The sequence below is a fragment of the Ursus arctos genome, unplaced genomic scaffold (assembly GCF_023065955.2).
Source record: "Ursus arctos isolate Adak ecotype North America unplaced genomic scaffold, UrsArc2.0 scaffold_17, whole genome shotgun sequence".
Lineage (NCBI taxonomy): Eukaryota > Metazoa > Chordata > Mammalia > Carnivora > Ursidae > Ursus > Ursus arctos.
Window position 1 is genome coordinate 45185518 of NW_026622841.1, and position 22648 is coordinate 45208165.

Consider the following 22648-nt stretch of genomic DNA (forward strand, 5'->3'; position numbering starts at 1 on the left):
CTCAGACAAACTCCAAGGGAAGAGAATAATCGATCTATGGTTTTAGCCTGAAAATTCTGATAGCTACTCTGCTCTGTTCTTACTTCTGCCTGGAGTAATACCTCCTTCATCCAATATCAATAGGGATTTTTTTTTGGGGGGGGTCCTGGTGGGGGTAGTGAAATTTTTAAATATAGAAACATATCCTTTTCAGTATAAATCATTTAAAAAGTTTTAAATCTGCTACCTAATTATTAAAAAATTTTGTTCCCTCTGCTTTTTTAAATAATACTGTAGAATATTTACCATTTTCTTAATGATTAGATTACGGACTCTCATTGATTTAGACTCCTATATCTGAATGATTTTTGGTTCCTCCCACAGGCTTAGAGCAGTACTATCTTTGTGTTTTCAGAAGCAATCACAGAAATCTAGTGTGTCCAGTAGTAGCCATTAGCCACCTATGGTTTTCGAGCCCTTGAAATGGGGCTAGTGTGATTGAGACACAGAGTTTTTTGTCTTAATCTTCATTAATATAAGTTTCAATTGTAAAAATGAAGCTAAGATATTTTTCCATTAACTGCCATTTTACTGTTTTGGTAAGGTTGGACTTCACTTTACCTGTTGAAAATTGAGCTAAATTGAGATGTGCTCTAAGTGTAAAATACACGTTGGATTTTAAAGACTTAAGATGGGAATAAATGTAAAGCATCTCAATTTTTTATATTCATTACATGTCGACATGTAAATATTTTGGATATATTGACTTAAATGCAATATATTTTTAATAGTACAATATTGTGTATATTCATTATTCTGTCCATTAGATCTCTACGGCTTATTTACTACTTATTGCAGGTTTGTACCCTGAAACACCATCACCTTTATCCCCCCAATCCCTAGTAACCACCATTTTACTCTTTGTTAAAGGTTTAGTGTTTTTAGATTCCGTATATAAGTGGTACCATACAGTACTTGTCTTTCTCTGACTTAGCATAATCTACTCAAAGTCCATCTGTGTTGCGAATTAAAGGATATCTTCCTTTCTTGTGACTGAGTATTCCTCCATTGTGCATATGTACCACATCTTTTTTATCCATTCATCCATTGATGGGCATTTGGGTTGTTTCTACATCTTGGCCTTTGTAAATAAAACTGCAGTAAACATGGGAGTGCCTGTATCTTATCAAAATCCTCTTTTCATTTCCTTTGGGTATATACCCAGAAGTGGAATTGCTGGATCATATGATAGATCTATTTTTTATTTTTTGAGGAACTTCCGTGTTGTTTTCCATAGTGGTTGGACCAATTTACATTCCCACCAACAATGTATAAGGGTTCCCTTTCACCACATTCTTACCAGCACCTGTTGTCTTTTGTCTTCTTGATGATCGCCATTCTAGCAGGTGTGAGGTGATAGCTCATTGTGGCTTTGGAGAAATGTCTATTTAGTTCTGCCAATTTTTTAATCAGATTGCTTTTTTTGTTACTAAGTTGACTGAGTTCTTTATATATTTTGGACATTAACTCATCTAGTATATGATTTGTAGAATTTTTCTTTTGTAGGTTGTCTATTCATTTTGTTTCTTTTGCTGTGCAGAGCTTTTGAGTTTGATGTTAGTCCCATTTGTTGTTGTTGTTGTTTTCTTTTGTTGTTTGTGATTTTGACATCTCACCCCCAAAATGATTGCCAAGACTAGTATTGATGAGCTGCTTCCCCATATTTTCTTCTAGGAGTTATGGTACCAGGTCTTATGGTTAAGTCTTTGATCCATTTCTAGTTAATTTTTGTGAGTGGTGGGAGATTGGGGTCCAGTTTAACTGTTCTGCATGTGCATCTCCAGTTTTGCTTTTAGCACCATTTGTTGAAGAGACTGTCCTTTCTCCGTTGATTATTCTTGGCTTTCCTGTTGAATAGTAGTTGACCAGATATGCTCGGGTTTAACTGTAGGCTTTCTATTCTGTTCTGTTAGTCAATGTGTCCATTTTTAGAGACATGTTAACTGTGGTAGCTGTGTTAATATTAGCTCTGAGCTTGTCACATATGGCTTTCTGTTCTTTTTTTTTTTTTTTTTTAAGATTTTAAAAATTTATTTGACAGAGCAAAAGCAGGGAGAGTGGAGGCACCAAGAGAGAGGGAGAAGCAGCCTCCCCACAGAGCGGGGAGCCCAGTGTGCGGCTTGATCCCAGAACCCTGGGATGTGACCTGAGCCGGAGGCAGACGCCTAATTGTCTGAGCCACCCAGGCACCCCAGGCTTTCTGTTCTGTTCCATTGGTCTGTGTGTCTGTTTTTGTGCCAGTACCATACTGTTTTTTATTACTATAGCTTTACAATATAGTTTGAAATCCAGAAGCATGATACCTCTAGCTCTGTTCTTTTTTCTTAGTATTGCTTTGACTACCCAGGATGTTTTGTGGTCCCACACAAATTTTAGGATTGTTTCTTCTATTTCTGTGAAGAACGTCTTTGATATTTAGATGGGGATTACATTGAATCTGTAGATTGCCTTGAATAGTATGGGCATACTAATATTCTTCTGATCCATGAACATCGGTGTTTTGCCATTTGTTGGTGACTTTGATTTTTTTCAGCAAAGTTTTGTAGTTTTCGTTGTACAGGTTTTTCACATCCTTGGTTAAGTTTAAGTATTTTATTGTTCTTGATGCTACTGTGAATAGGATGGTTTTATTTCTTTTTCAGTTGCTTCATCATTAGTGTAAAGTAATATAATTGATTTCTGTCTGTTGATCTTGCATCCTGCCACTTTACTGAAATTGTTGATTAATTGCAACATTTGTAAGTGTGTGTGTGTGTGTTTACTGATTCTTTGGGGCTTTCTATACTGATCTTCCTCAGTTTATAATGGGGTTACATCCCGATAAACCCATCATAAGTTGAAAATATCGCAAGTCGAAAATGCATTTAATACACCTAACCTACCCAGCATCATAGCTTAGCCTCGCCCACCTTAACCGTGCTCATAATATTACATTAGCCTACAGTTAGGCAAAACCATTCAATACAAAGCCTGATTTTTATAATAAAAGTGTTGACTATCTCCTGTAATTTATTGAATACTGTACTGCAAGGGAAAAGCAGAATGGTTGTATGCGTACAAAATGGTTCTAAGTGTATTGGTTGTTTACCCTTGTGCTCTTGTAGCTGACTGGGGGCTGCAGCTACCACTGCCTGGCATCAGGAGAGAGTATCATACATATTGTTAGCCTGGGAAAGATCTGAATTCAAAATGTGAGGTATGGTTTCTACTGAATGCTTATCGCTTTCATACCATCATAAGGGACGGCTTTTCCTTCTTTGCCTTGCCTTAACTGCTCCCGCTAGGGCTGCCGGTATCGTATTAAATATGGGTGGGGGGGTAGGCATCCTTGCCTTGTTCCTGGCTTTAGAGGAAACATTTTCAGTTTCCTTTCAGTGAGTATGATGTTAGTTGTGAGTATGTCAAATACGCCTTTATTATGTTGAGGTGTGTTCCTTCCATAGCCAATCTGTTAAGGGTTTTTAATCATGAAAGGATGAATTTTGTCAAATGCTTTTTCTGCATCTGCTGAGATGGTCCTGTGATTTTTAGCTTTCATTTTATTGATGTTACACTTAACTAATTTGTGTATGTTGAACTATACCTGCATCCCAGGGATAAATCCTACTTGGTCATGGTGTATAATCTTTTAATGTGTTCTTCAATTCAGTTTACTAATACTTTGTTGAGAATTTTTGCATCCGTATTCATCAGGGATATTGGTTGATAGTTTTCCTGTGGTGTCCTTATCTGGTTTTAGTATCAAAGTAATGCTAGCTTCACAGAATGAATTTGGAAGTGTTCCTTCCTCCTTGATATTTCCTACGGTTGGTGCTAATTCTCCTTTAAATGTTTGGTAGATTCTTCAGTGAAACTGTCTGGTCCTGGAGTTCTCTGTGTTGGGAGTTTTTTAAATTACTGGCTCACTCTCTTTCCTCCTTATTGGTCTGTTCAGATTTCTGTTTCTTCTTGATTCACAGTGTTGTTAGGTTATGTGTTCTAGAAATGTATCTATTTCTTCTAGGTTATATAATTTGTTGGCATATAATTGTTCATAGTAGTCTTTTATAATTCTCTGTATTTCTATAGTATCAGTTGTAATGTCTTTTTTTCATTTCTAATTTTGAGGGGGTTTTTTCCTTGGTCTAGCTAAAGATTTGTCAATTTTATTTATATTTTCGAAGAACCAGATCTTAGTTTCATTTATCCTTTCTGTTGTTTTTCTGCTATTTTATTTATTTATAATTTGATCCTTACTATTCCCTTCCTTCTGTTAATTTTGGGCTTAATTTGTTCTTTTTCTAGTTCTCTTGAGGTGCAAAGTTAGGTTGTTTATTTGAGATCTAGTTTTTTAACATAATGCATTTATTGCTATTAATTTTCCTCTCAGAACTGCTTTGTTGCATCCCACAATACTTGATATGTTGTGTTTTCATTTGCATTAGTTTTGAGATAATTTTTTATTTCCCTTTTAGTTTCTTTTTTGACGCACTGGTTGTTTAGAAGAGTGTTTAGTTTCCACATATTTGAATATCTACTCACTTCCTCTTATTAATCCACATATTTGAATATCTACTGACTTCCTCTTATTGATTACTAATTTCATGCATCGTGATCAGAGAAGATAGTTGGTGTGACTTCAGTCTTCTTGAATGTGCTAAGATTTGTGACCTAACATATGATCTATCCTGGAGAATGTTCCATGTGCAGTTGAGAAGAATGTGCATTCTGCTATTAGAACGCTCTGTATATGTCTGTTAAGTCCATCTCCTAATGTGTGGTGTGATCTCGTCATTCTTTGGATAATCTATCCATTGCTGATACTGGGTACTGATTTCCTCTACGGTTACTGTATTGTTCTCAATTTCTTAAGATCTATTTTTTTTAAAGATTTTATTTATGAGAGCACGAGAGCAAGCACACACGCACAAGCAGGGGGAGGGGCAGAAGGAGAGGGAGAAGCAGACTGCCCACCCACCAGGTAGCCTGACACAGGGCTCAGTCCCAGAAGCATGAGATCATGACCTGAGCTGAAGGCAGATGTTTAACCAACAGAGCCACCCTTAAGATCTGTTATCAGTTGCTTAATATATGTTCAGTGCTCATGTGTTCAGATTGTATATATTTATGATTGTCCTATCTTATTGATGTATTGAGCCCCCCCCCATCATTATATAATGACCTTCTTTGTCTCTTAGTACCCTTTTTGGCTTGAAATCTGTGTTGCCTGATAACAGTATGGTTACACCAAACTTTTTTCCTTCTTTCTTGGCTTGCAGTATCATCATCCATTCTTTCATGTTGAGCCTGTGTGTGTCTTTAGAGCTCCTATTATGCAGCACATAGTTGGCTCTGTGTGTGTGTGTGTGTGTGTGTGTGTGTGTGTATGTTAAGATCTACTTATTTATTTTAGAGAGCACATGCACAAGCGGGGGGTGTGGGGTTGCAGGGAGGGGCAGAGAGAGAATCTGAGACACATCCCCCTCCCTGGCCCAGCATGTGGGGCTTGATGTGGGGCTTGATCTCATATAGTTACTTTTAGCGCTCTTTTCCTTTATGCTCTAAAATGAGTTTAATATAGTAGTCTTAAAAAAGAGTTACAATATTATTACTTGCCTGGTTAATCAGATTGAATTTTGTGTACTTTAATCTTTTCGTTTCTTCGATTGAAGAGTTCCCTCCAACATTTCTGTTAGGGCAGGTCTAGTGGTGGTGAACTCCTTTAGCTTCTGTTTGTCAGGAAAAGCCTTTGTTTCTCTTTCATATCTAAAAGATAGCTTTGCCAGGTAGAGTATTCTTGGTTGGCAGTTGTTATCTGTCAGTATTTTGAATGTCATTCCTCTCTCTCCTGGTCTGTAGAGTTTCTGCTAATAGCCTACTGGGGGACCTTTGTAGGTTACTGTATTTTTTTTCCCTGGGTGCCTTTAAAATTCTTTCTTTCTTATTGACTTTTTAAAAAGTTTTATTTATTTGACAGAGAGAGATAGAGAGCGAGTGCACACACAAGCAGGGGGAGCAGCAGGAAGAGGGAGAGGGAGAAGCAGGCTCCTGGTGGAGCAGGGAGCCCGATGCAGGGCTCGTTCCCAGGACCTTGGGATCATGACCTGAGCCGAAGGCAGACACCCAGCCAACTGAGCCATCTAGGCACCCCTATTATTGACTTTTGACAATTTTAATATGATGTGTCTTAGAGAAGGTCTTTTTGCCTTGAAACAATAAGGTGTTCTGTTAGCTTCATGGACTTATATATATCCAGTTGTTTCCCCAGGTTTGGGAAGTTTTCAGCTATTATTTAAATGCATTCTCTGTTCCCTTCTCCCTCTCTTTCCTTCTGAGATACCAGTTATTCTCTTGTTGGCATTTCTGATAGAGTCAGATAGTTTTCATAGAGTGTCTTCACTTTTTAAACATCTTCCATCTCTTCCACCTGAATCATTTCTATATTTCTGTCCTCAAGCTTGCTAATCCTCTCTTCCATATGATCTGCTCTGTTTCCAGCACATTCTAATGCATTTTTCATCTCATTTATTGAGTTCTTCAGCTCCAGAATTTATTTCTTTTTTAGAATTTCAGTCTCTCTGATAAAGCACTTCTCATTAATTTTATTCCTGTTTCACCATATTGCCATTTGGAGTTTTCTTATAGCTCATTGAATTTCATCATAACTGCTATTTTAAATTATCAGTTAGATTGCAATATTCCATGTCTTTGGGTTCCATTGCTGGAAAATTGTCATTATCTTTTTATGATACTGTATTACAGTGATTTTTCATGGTGCTTGATGAGAAGTGCCCCTGCCTCCACATTTGAAGGCTTTGTTTACTTTGATTCTAACAGTTCAACAGGTTGGTAGACGGGGGTTTTCCTTTTGTTTTCCAGAAGATGGGGCTATAGCATAACTTTTTGGTTTTGTTACCAGAGCTGACTTCCTGCTAAGGATTGGGAGCATGAAAAAGAGCAAAGAGTGGTGGCCAAGGGGGAGGGAGGTATGTACTTAGCACCTGGGGCTTTGGGTGTACCCATGGCCAGGTAGGGGGATCTTCAAGTAGGAAGACTTCCAGAGGTTTGTGGGCCAGCCTCTTGCCTCTTGGGGCAGAGAGCAAGAGATGCTTTCCTTCATTTCTCTTTGTCTGCCTACTTCCCTTTCCTTCCCTCCCTCCAGCCATAGGAGTCTCTTCTCAGGGAACCTGGTCCCTCCAACTACAGCACCTGTTGCCAGGCAGACCCCCCACTTGCTGCCTTCCCCCCCCCCCCACCTCCTCTGCCAGAAAGGCGGTGCTGGCTCACTGCGGGCCCAGCCGCGGCCTTCACTGCCTTCGCTGCCGTCACTGTCCGCCGCTGCCAGCTCCCCCACCTCTTTCACGGTCTGGTCCACCCACTTGAGGGTACACAGATGGGTGGATTTCTCGGGCATCCTGGTATGCTGTGCAGAGGCGCTGTGGGCTCTTTCCCCCTTCCAGGATATGTATGTCCAATTAGTTGTAGATCAGAGGGGAGAGAAGAGGAATGAGTCACAGCACCATGATGCTGACATCATTCCCAAATAAAATATATTATTAAAATGAATGTATCTTGTTCTCTTTCCTTTTTTAATGTAGTCCCTGCAAAATTTAAACTCGTATGTGAAGCTTTCATATTTCTGTGGGAGGTTTCTCAACTTTGGCACCACTAGCATTTAGAGCTGGATAATTCTTTGTGTGGGGATCTGTCTTGTTCCCTAGAGGATGTTTAGTGATATCCCTGGCCTAGCTATTCTAGATCAGCTTCCCACCTCAGGCAGGAATGCCTTTCTGGGCCATGACAGAAGGGATTCAGCCTCTGTTCGAAAACTTTACCTAATAAGAATGTCTTCTTTATCATTTTGGAGATTAATTGTAAGACAGACCTTTATATCAGCATCCTATAACTTCTACCAGTGGTTCTAGTCCTAATCACTTGAGTAGAGCTGATTAAACTAAATTCTTTATGAAAAAGTTAATGCGTGCTAATAGGCCTTATACATTCTGAAGTTCATTCAGCAATTACTTATGCTCCTCCTTTGTGTTAGGCACTGTCCTAGGCAACAGGGATAAGCAGTGGATGAAGCATGAATTCTCGGGGAGCTTGCATACCATTTTGGGGGATGCAGTTAATACTCAAGAGCCTACAGTAGTATGTCATGTATTGATCAGTGCTGTGAAGAATACCAAAGCAGGCAAAGGTGTGTAGGGAATGCTCTTGTTGGGAGGGAGGAGGCGTGGGGATGCTATTACTCCTGGCCCTGTCCTCTAATACCCCAAGACCTCTGTCATGCCCACTGTTCCCCAGACCTCCAGTTTCTTTTGTTTCTTCTGGAATGTATATTGCCTTCATCTATCACTTAGAAGAAATGTTTTCTGGACACCTTTGCTATAATTCTTCCTGAGTGGAAGCGTTAAGGTTCCTTTTAAAGGTGGCACATGGAGCTGAATCCTGGCTCTGGTCTGATCATTGCAGAGTTGTCCTTAGGAATGTTCTAGCTGCTGTTCTCCTTTTGGCATTCTGAGATTGCACCTGCCTTTTTGGCAGCCTCATCGTGCTGTTGACTCAGATTACAGTCAACAACCCTGAGGTCTTTTACTGTGCTACAACTTCCGCATTGTATACTTGTCCTGAAGCCAGTGTTTCTCTTGCTGCTTTGATCAACGTACTGAACATGATGTGATCTGAAGGAGTTCGCTTCTGCGTGTCTTACACAAGAAAATACCTGGGCTTTGTGATGGCCCATTACCTTTCACAGTCCTTTTTACCTCTGCTTTCTGGTTGTGTTCTAGAATAGCTAATGTTGCAGATAATCCAGCCTCCAGATGAATGAGTACCTACTGCAGTTTCATAAAACATCATAAAGAGAAACATGGGTAAAAATGAATGTGGAATAGTCCCAGGTGGGATTCTTGGCTGGCAATCCTGTAATGATTTCTAAATTAAAAATTTAAAAAAAAAAAAAAAAAGCCTTGGATGTCTTTTGTCTTCTTGCTTCCAGAATCTTTCTTATTCTTGCCTTTAATCCAAATAGTAGTACATACCTGTACACTCAGTGTAAGCATTGGTTGGGAGGAATTATAGACCCTCTTTCCGTCTTCACAAAGCTGCTTTCAGGCTCAAGCTTCTAGCATCTGTTCCATTTCTGGCTAACTTTTTCATAGACAAAAGATAGAAAATATAGTTGACCCCTGAACAGTATACCTCCCAGGGAGTCAAAAACCCATGTGTAATTTTTGACCCCTCAGAAACTTAATTACTAACCGCGTACCGGGGACTGGAAGCCTTACCAATAACATAAACCATCAGTTAACACATTTTGTATGTCATATGTACTATAGACTATATCCTACAATAAAGTGAGCTTAAAAAGAAACTATGGTTTAGAAAATCACAAGGAAGAGAAAATATATTTGTGGTAATGTCCTGTATTTATAAAAACCCACGTATAAGTAGACTAGTGCAGTTCGAACCCATGCCATTCAGGGGTCAGCTGTGCACATCTCTAAAACTGCATTGTACATGCAAATGGTAGATAACGGCAGGGATTCTGTCCCTCGGTTCCCTTGTTCATGTCACAGAGATTCATAGTCCTGGATTGTGGAGAATGTGATTTAAATACCATCTGTGGCTACTTACCCAGCAGACTGGTTAGATGACAGATCTGCCAAATGAGCAGTGTGTGTTTCTAAAAAAGAAAAAGATATCAGAAGAATTTTACCATGGAGGATTTAAAACTATTATTTATTTAAAAACTGTATTAACTTCTATAATTCAAATTAGTTTACAGAGTAAAAGTTCTTTGGAAGATAATTATTTTGCTTACTATTTTCTTCAGTATTTTAGTTACTGAAGGTATATCTTAAATGGCAGCTGCTAAGCTAGCATCCCTGGCCATAACCTAAGATAACCAAAAAGAATGTATTATCTTAACTGTTTCAGAAAGCTGGTCTGGGCACCTCTCACTGCTCCCCTTGGTAGTGCTATCATTGTGATCTGTGGAAGTGGGGTCGGCTTCTGGCCAGCCAGGCCTGGCTTCAGGATGCCTGAGGTACTGACAGCCTGCTTATCCAGACCACAGACCCTTTGACATGGACATCCACCGTCCTTCTGGCTACCTCCAGACCCCTACAGAGGCTTTGAAAGTGCTCATTCTGTAGGTGCTAAATTTTGTTCAATGTCAGTGTCTTTGGGGAAGTACTAATGTATAATGACGGGCCTAAATTTTGCTTTGGCTTTGTAGTTCTTTTGCATTTTTCCATTTAGTTTCTTGAAAACCTTAACCTAAGCCCCGTGATGGCATTTTGTTTATATTATTTAGCCCCTAGAGTAAAATAATACATGAAACATCAAGACAGGGTAGGTGTGTCGTGAACCCAGCAACGGAGTTATCTTCAATGTGCCAGCAAATGGAAGGAACACGGGCCTCTAAGGTCGTGCAGACAGCTGGACACCAATGGGGAGGAGCTGGGATCACTAGGATCAGAGTAACACCAAAGACATAGGGCCAGTGGATCTGCTGTGACACTTCTCAAAGACCAACATAGCAGTGATCGGGGTTACAACCCCAGACAGACCCTGTCTGTCCACAAGCGAGCACATTTTTACGGTGTCTGTATACCCATATGCCTGTGGTGCTTATATTAATGGCAACAGCTTTTCCTTCCTTAGTGTCAGTGGCATTAAAATTAACTGTGTATTTTTCTTTTCTTCTTTCAGAACAAGCTTGCCTTCCCCTATGTTTTCCAGAAATGATTTCAGCATCTGGAGCATCCTGAGAAAATGTATTGGAATGGTAAATTAACTCTCACTTTTATAATATAACATTAAGCACATGCATGTGTCCCTGCGTATTCTTCGGAAGGGCATCTTCATGTTGGGATAAAGGTGATGTACAACAAAGTTGATGGCAACTTGTGAGAATCAGAAATTGCGAAAAGTCTTAGGTCTGCCTGACAGAATTGGAACCACTCTTTATGCCATTTTAATAGGATTTTAACGTGATTTTTCACTCTAAAAAATAGGAAAAGAAAATGGTCTTTTCCCGTCGTCATACCACAATTGTATTTCCCCGTAAATTCAGCACAGATTCGCCCAAATGTCTAGAAGGTAGTAATTTCACATACGCTTCTTTGTATGAACTAGTTGTTTTGTACTTTGAATTTTAAGTGTGATGTATTAGCTACTTGGAATGTGTCTCTCCTTAGCTGTGCAGGTAGAGTTGATTTGGGGGGGGGGGGACAGCAGAGGGCAAAATTTAGTATTCCATAAATCCTTAGATTCTCTTTAAAACAGTAGTCCACAGTACCACCCTGACATCAGTTAGGCTAGAATTCTGAGTAAAGTTATCTTAATTCTTTGAGCACGACCTTTGACCAACTAGAATGATGAAAATTTTAAACACACGAGTCCTAAGCTGCTAAAGAAAATGCCTGGACGTTACCTTTTGTAATTTTGCAATTTAACGTGCATCCTGGAGTCCTCCAAGAACTTTCCCGGCACCAAGAAGTATATTCACTTTCTTTTCATTCTGGTGCTTGAAATCTTTGCAACTTGTGATGTACCCACTTTGGCACTTTTCTAATGTCCCTGTTTTCTACATGGGGTTATCTCATCTGAGATTTTCCCAGTGTGACTTCCAACAAGCTATTCCCAGAAACATTAACTTTAAACAAGTATTTTCTGATTCTAGTATGCGGAGAGTAATTCTGCTAAGCTGTACAGCCGAATGATGGGATTTATCCCAGCCTTGCTGCTTCCTGTCTGTGAGATCCCGGGGAAGCTACCTTTCCACCTGGATAGGGTTTCCTCCTGTTTAAAGTTAGGAGACTAATTTGTACCTAATAGGTGTATTGAGAGATAAGTAATATAACTTATGTAAATGGTCTAGGAAGTCCCTGGTTTAGCATAATGCTCAATATTATTAGCAGCAGTTAATCCCACTTGAGAATCAGAGCACCTGCCTCTAATCCGATTTTGATTATATTAAGATTCATCAGGACAAACCAAATGTATATATTCTCAAGTACGATGTTAATTATACATATTACTGTCTCTGGAATTTTCCAGACAAAAAAATTAGTATTTGTATTCTGCAGAGTCAGTATTTCTCAAACCCTTAGTAAACATATTTACCTTATGATTTAGTATGCAAATGGGAGTATATGTATGTGTATTTAAAATTAAAACCAGTTTCACAAAAGGAATATTCATCATTAAAACAAATGATATTTCCCATTATGCTAAATAAATGCTGCTTCCAGCTCACTGTACTGACTACACAGTCTCTAATGAATGACACCCTCCCTGTAGAACTGATACCACATCTGTCAAAGACTGTCTGGTCAACAAAATTGGTGTGCAAACTTTAGATGTGGTTGAGTCTTCTTGGACATCATAGAAAATACAGTTTTCTGTATTTGTCTTGGTCGAGTCTGTCTGCTCTCATCTCCTGTCTCACAAGGGTCGGATTTAGTGGTGAGGTCACGCATTTGTTCAGGCTAGTGGCTAGCGGTTGTCTAGTTTATGTCTAAAGCAAGCATCGTGTCTAGATGGAGCATAACCGTTCTTTTAAAAGACAGCACCTAATGTTCTGTTGGACCCTACCTGTCATACTTTGAAAGATACTCTATCTCCCTAGAAGAATGGTCTTACTTTTATGTTTTAGGTGCAGAACTATTTGTAAATAAATATTCTCCATTGAGTTTATGTGATAACCATTCTTGGAGGAACATTTATTAATGTGGATTGCAAGGAAATTAGCGTTTGGAAGTACTGTTCTTTGGGCACTGTCATAGGATCCCCCTCTCATAGGCAATAGAAACAATCAGAAGGTCTAAGTGTTGGCCTATAATAGAGATTTAAAGTACAGTGTATCTTGAGAGAGAAATGCTATATCACTGCTAGAATAAAATTTTAAAAGTAATTTTTGGTATTGGCTCCTCCAACATCGGCCTCCTTCTGCCTTCCGAAAGAAAATAGTCCAAAACTTAAAAAATGTAATATCCATAGTTTTTGTGCACTGAAATGCAAAGTGAAGGCGTTTTTTAAAAATCCTGCATTGCATTTCTGTGATTCAGTTACACTTAATCCATACACTTGAATTCCTTTCTCTGTGGGTAGATCTCAGTTACAAAAGCCATGTACATTTCTTTCAGCCAACTCTTCCCCAGACCTTCACATTCCCAGTTTCTCAGTTTTATAATAATAAGTCTTAAAGTAGCAGAGGATATCTGGTATCAAACCATAGCTTTTCATGATGTCTCTGTCAAGTTGAGGAGCATAGGAGATAAGAGTAGAGCGTGTGAGCATCCACAGTTCTACACTGAACTGGGGTCCAGTCCCAACTTTTTAAAAAAAAGAATGCCCCATATGATGATATAGTTTTATGGTATAGTGTCATTATTCACAGGACATGGTTTTGGGGCGCCTGGCTGGCTCAGTTGGTGGAGCATTGCAGCTCTTGATCTTGGGGTTGTGAGTTCAAGCCCCACTTTGGGTGTAGAGATTACGTAAAAATAAAAATCTTTAAAACAAAAACCAAAGTACCTGGCTTTTATGAACTCATGAGAGATGCCTATCTGTCAGGTATGGTCTGGGTATAATTTGTCTTAATCAGGAAGGAGAGTCCGAGTATCTTCTCCAGACATTCGCCATCCTGGGCCTCAGTGCCCTGCAGCCCCTTCCCCAGCCAGGCTTGCTTTGACCCCATCATCCACTTCCACATACGTACACCTTCTGCTTTGCTTCTTTCTAAAAAGAATATGAAGACTTAGGTTTCTAAAACTAATGACATCCTTCCTTTTTTCTTTCAGTCTGTTTTGAACAGGATTATGTTACCAAATGGTGGATTAGACTACATGAAATGAATACTTTACATAACTGGTATTCAATTCTAAATCTCTCTGTGATTGAAGCTTTTACAAAACAGATTCCCAGCTCAGAATTAATACTGATACTGGTTAGTGGTTTGAAACCTATCTTCCTTACTTCCATTGTCCTTTTGTTGAAGGACTCTAATCTCATAATCCCATTGTCCTGTGCTTCCCCTATTTTCTTCCTCCTCTTCACTCCCATCCCTTTAGGATTTCTCGGTGGGACTCACCCAGAGGTTGGGTCACGGGTGTTCATACTTAGTGACTTTTGGACCCAGGGCCAGCACCAGGGTGAGGCAAGTGAGGTATGTAGGCACAAAAGTGGAGTAGGCAGTTCTGCTCATGGCTCTGCAGGTGCCAACTCTGTGTTTGCTAAATATGCTGAAGTTCTAGAATATTAGTATTGGATTATTATCAGAGATGAAAAAGTTCTGATGTCCTTATAAAAACTGACCTTTTAAAGTGAAAATGTTATGTATAAAAATGTCCAGTGGAACCAAATACCATAGAGATTTGAGTGCAAGAGCAAGCTGTTCTTTAAAATTTGAAAAGTTTATAGTTCCATTTGTTCCTGTAACTCATATTTCCATTCCATATTTCTTGTGAAATATTATCCTTAACTTTTTTATCTTTGAAGGTCTTTTATTGATTACCCTGTCATACTTTGCTATCACAAAAATACGTACAAAAATAAAAATTTGACAGCATACATCCTATGACCATAAGATTTTAATAATAAAAGTTTCTCTGCATCAAGTTATTCTTATAAGTATTAATATAAGAGTGATCAAAATAAGCATTGCAAAATTTATGGAAATATTGACATAAAAGTTAAAATGTTATTCATAAAATGGATTTTTGTAGTTAGGTTTTGATAGCTGAGAATGTCCCCTATTGCTAGAATGTGACAGGATTTTCAGTAATGATTGTTATTTTTTAATAGATTCAAGGATTAAGAAACCTTGCTCATATTAATGGACAGATGGGAGTAGGAGTTTAGTGGTGGGTTTTTGGGTTTTTTTTTAACATCTAGCAATATCATTCAGTTCTTTGACCCTTTCCCAACTGTGTACCAAAATTCAGATAACAATATATTATCAAATATATTTTTTAATTTTTTTAATTTTTTTATTTTATTTTAAAGATTTTATTCATTTATTCAACAGAGATAGAGACAGCCAGCGAGAGAGGGAACACAAGCAGGGGGAGTGGGAGAGGAAGAAGCAGGCTCATAGCAGAGGAGCCTGATGTGGGGCTCGATCCCAGAACGCCGGGATCATGCCCTGAGCCGAAGGCAGACGCTTAACCGCTGTGCCACCCAGGAGCCCCTCAAATATTTTTTTTTATGATCCATAAGTTGACAACTCAGGACTTCTTCATTGTTGCTAAAAACAAAATTTGGAAAACTTTAACTTGCAAAAGATCTTGTTAGCCTCCATTGGAGTTCTAGGTGTCTGGTCTCTAGGAACTGTAGCCAGAGAAGCTTTCCCAGGGCTCGTAATTCTTCACAAAGCTCTTTCTTCTCACTCACATGTACCTTGTAATAATGAGAAGGGATTGAGAAAATGGAAATATTTTTCGCTGAAACACACCTGTGTCAATATAATAACTTTTGATAAAATGCTTTTATCTTACCATGAGCTTTAAAATGTTTCCCTCAAAACCACAGATTTAGCTCATTCACTTGATGCAGGGTACCTGGCACACAACCGTAGAGCCAGACCATACTCAGACACAGCCCAGGTCAGCGGTCAGAAGTGTGATGTTATTTTTAGGGTCAGATAAACATGTTAGTGTATGTCACTGTGACAGCTGTCCCATTCTTGAATTCTACGTCTAAGATCAATACAGACCTAGAATAAAATTTGGAGCTTTGCCACAGCTGGAACATTATAAACACTGCCTTGAGAGACGGGGAATAGAAACAGCAAAGCAGTTAAACAAAACCTAGCACCTTTACCACCTCACTTTACAATGATCTGAAATCAGAATACCCCAATGTGGGAGAAATGGCCAGAAGGCCCCGTTTCTAATGTCAAGTCTTTCCCTTAACTGAAACAGACAGTCATGGAACTCTCCAGATTAATGGGGCCTCAATTAAAAGAGGCTTCGCAGATCCCCGTTCTGTGCTTCTCACCCCGCCTTCAGGTGGCGCCCTGCAGCGTCTTACATTTCAGAGCAGGCGTACTCTGCTATGATTCAGGATGGTGCAAGGTGTCCTCCCCCCACCACAACCCACTCCCCACCTCCACCGCCCATCGCAGAAGCATGACAGCCAATCCTGGTGCCTGCTGGGGCCTGCCAGCTACAGGTAAGAGCGCCTGTGGTGGCTGAGCTTATGGAAATCGGCTCCTGTAAAGCAGCCCCGCCCATGCGGCTACCAGACAATCTCTGTGCCTTGACCGTGAGTGCATACAGCGTGAAGACAGATCCAGTCCCAGCTTCAGCCAGTGCGTCTGGTGTCTTTCTGCGTTCCTATCCAGCAGTTGTCCAGCCAAGTCTGAAAGACTCAGCTACTAGACAGGAAGAATGGGAAAGGAATATCTTTCTGTGTATCTTTCTCCTCATAGCTTTTCTTGTCGTCATTTTTGTTTTTACCATTGGTTTGCACCAAGGTGTGCAGAGTGTGGTTCAGTTCATACACAAACACACACCCCTTTGCTGCTCCATAGTTCCTTCATTTCTGGCCATGTTATCTTCCACTCGTTCCCCTGTTGTGTTCCCCTGGGCTGGTCTCCGAGAGCTGAGGAACAGTGCTGTAACCAACAGCGAAAGGCATGACGGGCAGCAGGCTTTCTTCAAACTGCCCATCCAGATGGTCGCAGGAGGGCTGTCTTGGGAGTTCTACATGTGACTGCTTTGGGCATAATCAGTGGTATTCAGACAGCAAGACCCTCTCGTGCAAGATAACCTAGTAGATGGTAGGCATCTTATGGCAGCAGCAGATAATGAAAGAGACCTTTGACCCTCCAAAGCCCTTAGATGTAAGAGGGATCCTTGGTAGCTGTGGGAGGTGTATGGAGCGGGAGGGGGGGCGGGGGTTGTGGAGGAAGGAGCCAGTACCAACTTCATCTTGCAGAAGGCACATCCAAGGAATGGAGCCAGGACTGCTACTAGCACTTGACCATCACTGAAGAGTCTAGAACCCCACTTAGTGCTTGGGTCATACTCCTGGGTGAGGACTTTGCCTACAAGCTGCCTGCCTGGGCAAATGAGCAGACAGATTTAGCCTAAGACCCAAGTTAAGTTTCTCTGGGTAACCCAGGTCTTAAATATTTGCACATTTGGGTGTTACAGTGTTAGACTTTACATATATAAAATATTTTTCATTTTCATTGGGATCAAACTTGGCCTTGCTTTCAGGTCTTTTATGTAGTGCTCAAGTGATGAAGCAGCCTTCTCTCTCTCTCTTTTTTTTAATTCTCAGTTTGTCAGTGGATGAGAAATTGCAATTAAGAGTTTCTTCAGTTTCATCATTGGTTGCAATTAATTTGCATGGATAAATTTAAACTTTGTTTTTAGCTGGGTCACAGGGTGGAATTGCCTGGCATAAATATTTAATTTTGCCAGCTGACTGATGCTCCCAGCGATAAAAGTAGCCCAGCTAATGTTTCTTCCTGAAACTTGACCCTCATAATGTGTGTTGTTTCTTTTCCTATTATTGGACTCTATGCAGTACTAATTACTTGTATTCAATATCTATAGAGTTTAATACCAGACTATATTACATTGGAAGTAAAAATGCTGTCACCATAAATTTCCAGGACAGAACAAAATATAGTTTTTGTCACTTGAGTTTTTCATTACATATCTAGGGAACTGTAGGTTTTAATTATTGTAAGGCTACTTTAAAATAATTCAACTAATAGAAGCAACAAAGTTGTAAGTCCATTGCTATATTTTAGAATAGCTTTTTATACTCTTCTAAGAGGGTGAGGGTGTTATCATGGACCTGATTTATGTGTATATGTTCTCTGGGATCTTTTTCTTTCCTTTGTACTCCTTCTCTGTTACTTGGCCCAGATGTGTGCCTTTTTAGTTCCTTGAGTGCTGCCATTGAGTTACTAAAAGAAGTAGGAAGAAGGTGTTTGGATTATTTTGGATTACAACATTGGATTTAAAGAAGCTTAGTTAGGAATTTTAGGAGCTTTTCAAACGATTAAAAATGATCTGCCCGTTGAATTGATGATAAACCATGTCTTTTGTGCTTTGGTCTCCAGTTTACAGCACACCCTCTCTCACTGACTCACTAACTCCCGTAAAGTCTGGCCAGCTGGTGTTGAGCAACCAGTGGCCGGTAGACCCTTGACCATCCCATCCTTGCCCAGATATTTTACCTGGGAAGATACATATGAAGAGATAGAGCGCACCTAGCATTGCTTTCGAGATGACAGATAAAGTCCCTAGGCCGGGATTCTCATCTGATCTGCTGTAACTAGGCGTAGGCGAAGTGCTGTCACCCCAGCACACCTACTGCCTCGGGGAGTATTTTGTCCTTCTAGTGCTGTTTGGGGGGGGGGGGGGAAGTCCATAGTCAAGCTTAGCAGTAAAGTTCTTCATTCCTGTAATGAAGAAGTCTTAGCCTGCTGTTGTACATGATAAAGTGACACGTAGAGAACAAGCACAGTACAGTGTGGGCCGCATACTAGTCGAGGGATAGGGCTCGAGTGCTTCCCCTGGTGACTGGATGGAGCAGCCAGCCGGCAGAGAGCCTTGCCACGGGACTGCGGCTGTGCATCCTGCCTGGGGCTCCAGGAGAGGCAGGTGTCCTCTCCTTCAATCCCTCACCCTTGAAAGCCAGAACTCGGAAGCCAAGGGGCGCCTGGGTGCCTCAGTCGGTTAAGCATCTGACTCTTAGTTAAGCAGCCAGCTCTTGATTTCGGCTCGGGTCACGATCTCAGGGTTGGGAGATTGAGCCCCATCGGGCTCTACTCTGGATATGGAGTCTACTTAAGATTCTCTCCCTCCCTTTCCCTCTGCCCTTTCCCTTTCTCATCTGTGCTCCCTCTCTTTCTAAAATAAAATAAAATCTTAAAAAAAAAAAAAAAAGAACTTGGAAGCCATGCTGCCTTCTGAGTAACTCCTACAGCTCAGCCTCCCAGGTGACAGGGCGAAGTATCCTAATCTTTGAGGCCCCCTTGCCTCTCTGCATCTTGGAGGACCTGGCACTGTTGCATGTGTTCTTATTGATAATAGCTACCGTTTATGGCTCACTTACTGTCTGCCTGCTACTGTTCTAAGTGTCCTATATGAATTAGCCTTTACAAGCCCCGTGAGGTACACAGTGAAAATCCCCATTTGGGGAGAGGTGAGGGACTTACTCATGGGGACACAGCATGAGGTCGCAAGGGGCCTTTGATCTCAGAGCCCGTACATAAAATGTACCATCTTAACCATTTCTAAGCATGCAATTCAGTGGAGTTAGTGCATTCACTTTGTTGTGCAGCCGTCCCCACCGTCCACCCAGCCTTTTCATCGTGCAGAAGTGACACTTCATACCCAGTGTCGCCCGTAGCTCTCCGTTCCCCTCCCCCAGCCCCCGGCAGCCACCATCCTGCTCTCTGTTCAGAGCTCACTCTTCTAACCACTTCACTGTCCCTGGAACTTCGGACCGGACTAACCTGAGTAGATTTTGTTGCTCTTCTTTTTCCCTTCCGCCACTTGGACGTTTCTCTTGTACGTTTTACGACTAGCATGTCAGTGTGTGTGCGTGTTGTAAGGTGGTCCAGTTTCTGAGGTGCAAGCTTGTTAGCTTCTTTTTGCCAGGCTGAAAGTATTAGACTTTAAAATAAATCTCCTGTTTTACTCCTGATTAAAAGAGCAATACGTGTTCATTTTAGGAAACTTAGAGAATACAGAAAAGCATGAAGAAGGTAATTAAGATCACTGTACTACCCACTCCTCAAGGCAACAACCGTTAACTTGGTGCTGTGACCTGGCATTCGTTGCTAGGTCTGTAAAACCTACTTTTGAACATGTTGCGTTGTAACCTACCTTTTCCCCCGACATTTTGCTATGTGCACTGTTGTGCTCACAAAAGAGGGTTTGGGGTGCCTGGGTGGCTCAGTCGTTAAGCGTCTGCCTTTGGCTCAGGGCGTGATCCTGGAGTCCTGGGATCGAGCCCCACATCAGGCTCCTCTGCTGGGAGTCTGCTTCTTCCTCTCCCACTTCCCCTGCCTGTGTTCTCTGTCTCGCTGACTGTCTCTCTGTCAAATAAATAAAATTAAAAAAAAAAAAAGGTTTGACTTCAAGGAGCTTGTATTCCAGTGAAAGAGTCAGGGCAGTCTTGTGCATTGTGATAAATGCCTGAATAGGCACCGAGTCCGTGGGCACGGGGACTGCAGGGGAGCATGTCGGTAGGGGCACCTGCAGTGTGGCAGAGTCTCAGATACTCTCCCTCCCCCCGGAACTGCAGTACTTCAGAGTTAGCGAGATGGGCTGACATGGCAGCACGCAGTCTCATACGTGATCAAGAGCTGAATTGGGAGATCTAGGTTCTGGTCCTCCAGGAGTTGGAAGAAGCAAGGAATCAATGAGCCGTAGCATGGTGGAAGAGGAGAGAAGTGGGCTGGGCCTTGAAATATGGGTAGGAGGTACAAGAGTTAAGGAAAGAGAGCAGGGCATACCAGGTCAGGGTTGACCCTGCCAGGTCTTGTAACCCAGTGCCTAAAACAGTGCCTGGCACCTAGTAGATGCTAAATAAAATTTCAAAGATATTTTGGAAAAATTTAATTTCTAATGCGTATTCTCTACCGCAAGTTTGCTGTAGCAGAGATTTTCTTTGAGGTATAGCTGACAAAATTGTGAGATATTTAAAGTATACATCAAGGTGATTGGATATGGTATACATTGTGAAAGCATCCCCTTGAGTTAACACATCAGTCCCCTCACGTACTTTATTTTGTGTGAGAACATTTAAATTCTACTCTTAGCAAATTTCATTTATGCAATAACAGTGTTACCAACTATAGCTGCCATGAGATCCATGAGATCTTCAGATCTTATTCTTCTTATAACTAAAAGATTGTACTGACTTACCAATCTCTCCCTATATTGCCTACCCGCAGCCCCTGACACCCCCCTCCCTACTATGTTTTTATGAGTTTGCCCTTTGTTGTATTTTTGTTTTGTTTTTGTTGTTTTGTTTTCCATATATCAGTGATAGTATGGCATATTCATCTTTTTGTCTGACTTATCTCAGCGTAATACCCTCCAGGTTCATCCATGTTGTCACAAATGGCAAGATTTTCTTCTTCTGTAAGGTTAAATAATATTCCTCTGTGTGTGTGTGTGTGTGTGTGTGAGAGAGAGAGAGAGAGAGAGAGAGAGAGAGAGAGAGAAAGAGAAAGAGATTTTCTTGACCACAGTAATCAACTTTTCTTGATCCATTTATCTTTTGATGGACACTTGGGTTGTTTCCATATTGGCTATTATAAATAATGCTCTGATGAGTGCAGATGTCTTTGCAGGTTAGTGTTTTCATTTCTTTGGGTAAATATCCAGAGGTGGAATTGCTGGCTCATATGGCAGTTCTATTTTTAAGTTCTTGAGGAACCTCCACTGTGCTTTCCGTAGTGTCTGTACCACTTTACATTCCCACCAGTAGTTCATAAGGGTTCCCTTTTGTCCACATCATTGCCAGCCATTCGTCTCTTTTATAGGCTAGCCATCCTAACAGATGTGAGGTGGTATCTCATTGTAGTTTTGATTTGCATTTCCCTGATGGTTAGTGATGTTAGGCACCTTTCATGTGTCTGTTGGCCGTTTGGATGTCATCTTTGGAAAAACGTCTGTTCAGTTCCACTGCCCATTTTTTTAATCTTTTTTTTTCTATTGAGTTGAAGAGGATGGAGATCTATCTATCTATCTGTCTTGGAGATTAACCTCTTATCAGGTCCATGATTTGTAAATATTTTCTCCCATTCTGTAGGTTGCCATTTCGTGTTGTTGATTTTCTTTGCTGTGCAGAAGCTTTTCAGTTTGATATAGTCCCAGTTGTTTGTTGTTGCTTTTGTTACCTTTGCTTTTGGTGTCAGATTAAAAAAAAAAAAACCCAACCATAGTGAGACCTATGACAAGGAGCTTATCCCTTGTGTTTTCATCTAGGAGTTTTATGGTTTCAGTTCTTATGTTAAATTCTTCAGTCTGTTACGAGTTGACTGTTGTGAATGGTGTAAGACAGTGATCTAGTGTCATTCTTTTGCATCTGGCTGTCCAGTTTTCCTAGCACTATTTATTGAGGAAACTATCCCCCATTATGTATTCTTGGTTCCTTTGTCAAAAATCAATTGGCCATATATGTGTGGATTTGTTTCTGGGCTCTTTGTTGTACTCTCTTTACCTACATGTCCAGTTTTCTGCCCCTTCCATACTATGTCAGTTACTTCGGCTTTGTAATATTGTTTGAAATCAGGAAGCAAGATGTTAGCTGTGGTCTTGTCCTATATGGCCTTTATTATGTTAAGGTATGTTCCCCCTCTACCCACTTTGTTGAGAATTTTTATCATAAAAGGATGTTGAATTTGGTCACATGCAGTTTTTGTATCTATTGAGATGATCGTATGATTTTAATCATTCATTTTGTTAACGTGGTATATTACATTTATTGATTTGTGGTGTTGAACCATCCTGCATCCCTGGAATAAATCCCACATGATCATGGTGTATGATCCTTTTAATGTACTTTTGAATTTGGTGTGCTAACATTTTGTTGAGGTATTTTGCATCTGGACTCTTCAGAGATACAGGTCTATGAT

General features: G+C 40.5%; 1 protein-coding gene across 9 annotated transcripts in view; it reads left to right on the plus strand.

Annotated features, from left to right (window-relative positions):
- OSBPL1A (oxysterol binding protein like 1A) overlaps positions 1-22648 on the plus strand; it is a 229285-nt gene that overhangs the window by 187902 nt on the left and 18735 nt on the right. For all 9 annotated transcript variants that reach the window (XM_044382896.3, XM_044382897.3, XM_048218561.2 and 6 more), the window contains one exon: positions 10738-10813. In XM_044382896.3, coding sequence (XP_044238831.2) covers positions 10738-10813 — 76 coding nt within the window. The remainder of the gene's footprint in view (positions 1-10737; positions 10814-22648) is intronic.